Genomic DNA, 7,876 nt, shown 5'->3' with positions numbered 1-7,876 from the left:
TTTCGCGCCCGAATGAATGTCCATTAATTTGACAACAGCAACCGTTAAATCAGCAATTCAATCACCAAACGGATTTCCAAATGTGTGCGACAACAATAACAACCAAATAACCAAAAAAAAAAAAAAAACAAAAAAAACTGAAACGAACGGTTCTCGACTCTGACTCTGGGGCGTGAGTCTTAAATTACCAACCTTGCCACAATTTTCAATGTGCGCAATGCGCATTCGCATTCGAATTCGAATTTGTTTCCAGTAATTGGCCGCGCAGACTCCTGCAAGATACCTCGTCGGGGATTGGACTGTCTTGCCAACAAGAGACATAGAGAGAGAGAGAGGCGGCAGGTCCAGCTGTTACAGCTACTGGTAAAACTGACTGCCGCACCCACCCAAAGACACATACAGTGGTTTTAATCTACTAGAACAATTGTTAAAAAAAAGTTCATTACTTTCCATATTATTATTGTATTGTACTGTATTATTTTAGATACAGATGGTCAAAGGTTATATTTTAAATCACTTAAGGTCGTTATTAGGCAGCACAAACGATCAAGGACCACAAAATTCTCCTAAAAGCAGACTTTCCTATCTAATCAAAGTATATTGATTAATATCCTCAAATCTTAGTTTTAAACTTACAAGTCACGTCCAAAACAAAGTATTTTAGCAGTACTTGCTTACTTTACTTACTTTTTATTTAATATTTTTATTACATTTTGATTTGAACTCTTTTATTGAAGGCAAAGATAAAGAGTAATTTTTAAATTAGTTGAATTATGAAATACAAAAATGTAATGAAATTTTATCTTCAATTGAATGAATTCCCCAAAAAATTTATATAAGTTAAAGCTTTGAAAAAGAGAGAAGATGTTCTCCACTGCCCATATTTCGCTAGGCCATTGTTGACTATGACTATCATATATTTTATATTGTTTATCATTTTGTTTAATAGGTGTTTTTTAATGTTTGCTAAGTTTTTATTAGAATTTATTTTGAATGATTTTTAAAGAATAATGTAAATATTTTTCAGTTTTATTGAAACTAAACAAAATTTTCATATCTAGCATATGAATACATACAAAATCTTGTATCATCCAATATTTTAATAATAAATCAATTTTATAATCATGAATAAACTCTCTTTTTCCTCAAATTTCCTCTTTTAATTTTCTGCAAGCACTTCAACTCCATATTCTTAATATATTTCGAAATAAATACCAAAAATATTTGAGATATTTGGTTTTGATAATGTTTTGATGGATGGATCTTGGGGAAGACCAGGCAAGAAATGTCTTTCATCTCTTTATCCTCAACTAGTGAGTACTCGAAGAGGTCGTTCGATAAAATCTCATATTGTTAAATATTAAGGTCAGAGTAAAGAAAAAATCAAATATCATTTCTCCTCCCGTATGTAAAATTAAATTGTATTAATTTAAATTAAAAAGCATAAAAACTTATTTTGATAACGTAACGAAGATTTATTTAAACCACTGTGCCTGGGTCGCAATTCGCCTTTTGCCTTTCAACTTTTCGACTGTATTTTGTTGCTACAGGTGTCTCTTGTCTTGTCTCTAGAGACTCTCGCTTAGACATTGATGTTGTAGTAGTAGTAGTAGTTGTTGTTGTAGTGTGACGGCAGCGTTCTCAACTCTCCACGAAGTAACCAAGTTGCCGGTGTCAATGACAGTTCAATGTGCTGGCGATTTGTTGTTGGATCGCTAGTAGGAATCTGGCAACAGTTGTCGCACATGCAAATCGTGACCGACGACCGACGACCGACGACGTCCATCAAAGTGAAGTTGCCAAACTTGCCAGTCAGTTAGTCCGTCAGTCGTTTTGTTCATTCTGTCTCTTTGTCTGTAATTTTTGTTGGTAGTTGCACATGAAATTCGAGTGATTTGTTTTAAGAGACAATTTGATTGATTATTTGTTGAACGCATGCGCCAAAGCGATGACAAAACTTTTTGACTTAAACCAAACCAAAACAAAAAAAAAAACACTTAGAAGTCCCTTTTAAAGTCCCGCACATGCAGATACCCTGCAATTCGTTAAGCTAGGTAGAGTTAGTTATTTAAATTCCTTTGAATAATTTAGTAGGCGTTGGGAGAAAAGTAGAAAGGAATACTTAAACTAACTTAAATGGCTCTAAATTTTATGATCAACTTTTACACAACTTCAGAGAGAGGATGGACAATCTTTATGTGAATAATGGGCATCATGAAATCCTCGCAAGTCATGCGCCAAAAAGTCGACCAAGTTTTTTTTGGGGTTTTTGGTTTTTTTTTTTTGGTTTCTTCTGATTTTTATTAATTATTGTGACCCAGAAATCATGGGTGTAAATTATTTTAAGTATCAGAATCAGCGCGCGCGTTTGTTGTCAGTTTGAGTTAAAAATATTTATACCACCTGTGATGAATAACGTTACATTTGGTTGTGTGTTTGTTTGAGTGTGTGCATTACTGTTGATTGTATTGTTTTTAAAGGTTTTTTTTTTTTATTTATATATATGTTTGTATCTGATCCGTGATTTATTGTCGGTGCTTATAAGAAGTAGGTTCAACCAGCAGAGTTTAACGAAATACACACACACAGACACACAAAAAGTCGCAATATATGCCAAGCCATGCCCACATAAAGTTGATTACTCAGGTGTCTGAGTGCTTGTGGAGAGCGTTGTGTTGCGTGTCTGAAGAGTGTTTTACGGGGGTCTCAGACAAATGTACCGTTAATTAATTTGCAAAAGGTTGTTTCGTTTCCTTCTTGTTTTTGTGTTTTTTTTTTTCGTGATTTTTTTGTATTTGGAATTTATAGTGCAAAGTGCACACCGGGTGGGCCAACATAACAAAAAGTGGTATTGGCTTATGCGGGTTGTTTGGCTTGTTGATAACATTTGAAATGATGATTCAAATGAATAATAGCAGGTGAAAGCAAATTATAGCTAAATGTGTGCTGTGTGCTGCCAATCTGATAAAAATATAATGATTTTCATGAGAAATTAACATGATGACTAGATGAAATGATTTAAAAAAGATGCCAATTAAGCGAAAAAATTCAACAACCGAATTGGAAAGAATTACTTAAAAGTATTGGTTTTATAGGAAGAAAAAAATGGACCAGTGTTAAGCAATTGTTAGCCCAAAACATTTTAATGAAAATTTGAAAAAAGAAGCGCAGAAAACTAATATACATATGTATATAGACCTCTTATACACTTTTCGACAAGACCACCGTGTGGGAAATGTTGCCGGCCCACAATATTGCTCATCTTATTCCACATGGAGAGAGAGTTTATACTGGATAGAAATAAAGAAAGAAACACAAATATCAAAGAATATTGGATTATTTTTTGTATTACTTATTATCTACTTGTAATTAGAAACAGTTGCACTATTCAACACTGCTGTTTAAATTTATGAGTTTTCAATTATTCTTCAAAATTTAAAAGATGCAAATTTTTCAAAACCCATAGCATACATTTTGGTTAAAATTTTACTCGTTTTGGAACCATATAGTTTAAAATAATAATGTATTTAGTAGAATAATTTGTTTGAATTATAAAATATTGCAAATGAGGTCATTTTTAATAATTCGAACGCATTTTTTTCAAAATCCTGACGTGATGGACAAAAACTAAGTACAGGGTTAGAACCCTCAAATTACTAAAAGAGACCTATTAAACTTAAAACACATTTTCATGACCTCAAAAATGTCGGCCCGTGTTATAGACGATAAAAAAAAAACAGACACTTCAAGATACTAATCTAAGAAATTAATTATTAAAATATGTTTTGTGATATATTCCAGACAGTAAAATATGTTTATTTCTATTACTAGTTTAAGTAAATACCCCCTTCCCGATGACTCGAATACATTTTGTCAAGTTGGCTTTGCTTAAAGGATTGTCAACTTGTTTGGACATTATTTCGAAAATTATATTCCAACATCTCCATATCTATTGTTCTAAATTTCTATATTGAATGAATTTCTTTAGTCCAGCAGTTAATAAAGTACATAAATAATGTCTAAAAGGTCTAAAAAAGATCATGTACCATCAGATCCGAACGTTATGCGAAGAATACAAGAGGAAATAGCGCGCAATACTCAAGAGATGACCTACAATTTCTGGCAAGAGTTTGAATTGGTGCGCAATATTCAGCGTCGTCGCTTGTCCCAAGAGCAGGAGATGCGTGACAGGATCAACGGTCTGGTTAGAACAATTGATGATGAAAGCAATCAGCAGGCAGAAGATATAAGCCGCTCAATAAGTGTGAATGGCATGACCACGCTTGGCAGTGCGGTGTCAATAACAGCAACAAGGCCACCGGCCATATATCCGGCAGAAGACTCCGAAGAAATTCATAGAGTTATCACACCGGAAATAAGACAACAGCTAAGAAACTCCTTGTTGGGCACTGGACCAGCTACCAGTTCACATCCAGTTGCAACGCGAATGCAAATGGCACCACAGCGGCGCGGTAGCGGCAATCAAAGGCGTCGTTCAAAAGCGGCTGCCAAAGTGGAGACAAGTGTTTTACCCTCACCAGCCTTGTCATTGAATATTCCACAAGCGCCACCCACATCGAGAGCCACGATTGTCTCAGCGGGGAATAGTAGACTTCCGAGCAATCGAACCACGCCATATATGTCTAAGTATCAATTGGCTAAGAAGCCAAAAAAATAGTTTTACTTCTATTAATGCTTTTAAATGAGTTGGCAAAACAATATGACAAATGAATTAAACGAAATTTATTGAGACACATTTGTATTTTTAAGATCTGTTAATAAGCAATCGTTTTATTTAAGATAATAATATCTTATCCAAACAAGAGCTTTTTTATTAATATTTCGGTTATTTCTAATTTTTCTTATGTGTGCAAAAATGAACCAAGCTTTTTCTCATGTTCTGGATAGTTAACTGGCGAGTCGTGTGATTGATTTTATGTAGAAAAAGCATACAAAAATTATGATTATGACTCCAATATGGAAGTTTTTAATTAAAATAAGATATGTAAGACTAATTTAATTATATATTAATTAAGAATATTATTTTTAATGGCGCAACATACAAACGTTTCAGAGCAACATTAAATGGATGTGTGTTTTGACTTCAGTTAGTAATTTTCAATGTAGTTGCCATTTTGATTTTTTCGGTTGGTGGTTAAAAGAAGGAAAAACTTCCAAGCTAGCCAAGGATCGCCATAATTCTCCGCATGTATTTGTTTTCATTGAGTCCTTACACCGATTTGTGGGTCTGTTTTGGTTTTGAAATAAAGAATTATTTTAAAATGTTGTCCGCTTCACAATTATAAAGCTTTGAACATCCTCAAAGATTGACATTTGAGAAAAATTACCACTATTTAGTTGAATTAAACTTAATTTTAGGGATAACATAATTCCTCCATGCATTAGACCATCCCAATACCTGCATTATGTGGCTCAATTATTCAGGTCGCAGATGTTCCCTTCTATTCGTTCTGCATATCTCTTTTTAACTACAATACATTAAGAGCGAGTTGGCAGCTCTCTTCAGCTATCGATAGGCATCCCACATCACTAGAATACAGGTATTATTCACATGACATACGTTTGTTTAGTTTTTTTTTGTCTAAGCGAATGTGTTTGCTTGTATTTTTTGATCGATGTGCGTTTTCTAATTGCTGCCAACTTTCTTCTTAATTGTGGCCAAGAAAAATGAGGCCCGTATCGAAATGGCATGAAAAGCACAACAGCAACAACAACAGCGACAACAACGAGGCATAGCTCAACGTCATTTCAGTGGGAGAGAAATTGTTTTCTTTATGTAAAGAAATCGAGAATATACTGTGTTGTTGTAGTCAATCAATCATAGTAGAAGCTTGAAAACTTTGTTGTTTTTTTTTTGTTTGCCCCAAATTGTTTATACATATTTACCCCCGGACATCAAGACAATGAAAATCCAAAATGCCTTCTTTTCATTTCTTTCATAATGGGGGCGGGGTTACTTACAATCTGGGCAAAATCTTTGAACGCTTTGTCTTGACTCCCTGCTGTGCACTTGTCGATGCCAAGACTTCAATAAGAAGGCTACCCCAAAAAACAAACAAACTTTATACATACGTACATGCATACATATGTATGACCCAACTCACAATTTATCCTTTATGGTTTTTATTTCTGCAGAAGTGAAAAGCAACTGAAAAGATTGTCATCGGCTCTTAGTTTATTTAGTCTCCTTTTTGCATATTTTCTGGCATTGATTTCGGACTTGCTGCTGTTACTGTTGCTGCATATTACTCTAATTGGGTGAAAGTGCTCTTTGCAGATTGGCTTAGAAAGTGTGACAAGGTTTTTGTGTTCAGCCGCCTGTCAAATCAATATCTATGGCATATGCCATATACCTGTAGCAATATAACATACATCACCCGCATATATAGGCATCGGTCAAAAGCCTTCCTGGCCTCCTCCCACTCCTCCTTTTTCTTTGGAGTAGTAAAAAAAAGAATCTGAAAAATATATATTCCCAGGCAAGAAAACTAGAACTCAAAATCATACATCACAAGCAATTACTGACTAAAATGCGGCAACGAGTGAGCATCGATGTGGCTATATCTAAGAGGGTGAAGAGGGTGGTAACTCTAACTGACTACATCTCTTCACTCTTTCTCTTTCTGTATTCCCTCTCCTTATTTATAACCCAAGCAACTAACCTTGGCCGCTTGTTAAAGAAAAACAACAACAGAGTACCACTGCTATTACAATTGTATACACTTTTCTATGGGTTGTTTGCATTATAAACTAAGGAGTCAACGGTTCCGCATAGAAAAATAAGAAGAATTTAGTTTTATTATGATGTCAAAAGAGTAATAATTAAAATTGGCGCCCAACGTGTTTGCTTAAAATACATTTTAACCATTGAACCAAAAAGACTACAGATTTCTTTAATTTTAAATAAATTTGGAAATTATTTTACTGATAAGGAAGTAGAAACAGGGAAAGCTATTAACAAGTGCTCTTCGACATAAAATTTGTATAATTACAATCGAACATTTTAAATTAGAATCGAAATTTTTAATTAATTGAATAAAGGTTTTTATTTTTTGGTTCATTGACTGTGATTTATGAGAGTGTATTTAGTGTTCGTTTTGTTTGGATAATCGATTTTCTTCACTTATTGATGCTGTTTGCTGTTGTTGGTGTTGTTATTGTTGTGTATGCTGGGCATGCATCATCATACCATCATCCCATTATCACATACCAGGCTAAAGCAAAGCCAAGCCAGGCAAAGACAAGTCATAGCCAAGTCAAGGCAAAGCCTGACCGAAACTTGGAACTGGATCTCTGAATATCTGACTCTCCTCCTGGTCGGCTTTTTGACCGACTGAGGCGGCACTTGAATGCTTGGCATGAAATAAATCGCGTGTTTATTGTGCCAACGGCATTCGATGGACGAACGACTTCGACGACGACGACGATGATGACGATGACTACGACCACAACCATCGGGGTTGGTTGTGTTTTGCTGTTGTGTGTTGCACATGGAAAATTGAACGCAATAGAATGCCACTAATCGATCGAGCTGTCGCCGTCACAACCGCCGCCGCCGCCAACAGCCGCCAGCAACAAAATGAAATGTTTTTCAAGTTCAAATAAAAGCAAGGTGCCTAACTGACTGCCTGCCTACCTCTGCGTCTACTTGCCTTGCCTTGCCTTGTCTGTCGCCTGTATATTGTATGCCTTCTCGTTTAGTTCACGGGGCCGGCGCAAGCAATCTGAAAATAATCTAAACGATTTGGCGAAAATCACGTCGGCATCGAAGGCATCTTAGCCATCCACCTGTTACGTCGAGCTCATTTTTAATGCCCCAAACGATGAGGCGAGCGCAGGCCATCCAGCTAGGCAG

The 7,876-nt window shown here is 35.4% G+C and overlaps 1 protein-coding gene across 1 annotated transcript; it reads left to right on the top strand.

Moving 5' to 3' along the window:
- The first annotated feature begins 3,874 nt into the window (after positions 1-3,874).
- Positions 3,875-4,752, top strand: LOC26530316. Its single transcript, XM_015178207.3, has one exon. It carries the CDS (start codon positions 4,016-4,018, stop codon positions 4,676-4,678), a length of 663 nt encoding a protein of 220 aa, XP_015033693.1. The 5' UTR covers positions 3,875-4,015; the 3' UTR covers positions 4,679-4,752.
- The last annotated feature ends 3,124 nt before the right edge of the window (positions 4,753-7,876 follow it).

Source organism: Drosophila willistoni, assembly GCF_018902025.1.
Source record: "Drosophila willistoni isolate 14030-0811.24 chromosome 2R unlocalized genomic scaffold, UCI_dwil_1.1 Seg200, whole genome shotgun sequence".
In the NCBI taxonomy this organism is placed as follows: Eukaryota; Metazoa; Arthropoda; class Insecta; order Diptera; family Drosophilidae; genus Drosophila; species Drosophila willistoni.
The sequence above is the reverse complement of the archived record's forward strand: the minus strand, read 5'-3'. Positions and strand labels throughout refer to the sequence as shown.

Bases quoted from the DNA above. Each gene is read 5' to 3' on its own strand.
- LOC26530316 (XM_015178207.3), top strand. From the start codon at position 4,016: ATGTCTAAAAGGTCTAAAAAAGATCATGTACCATCAGATCCGAACGTT.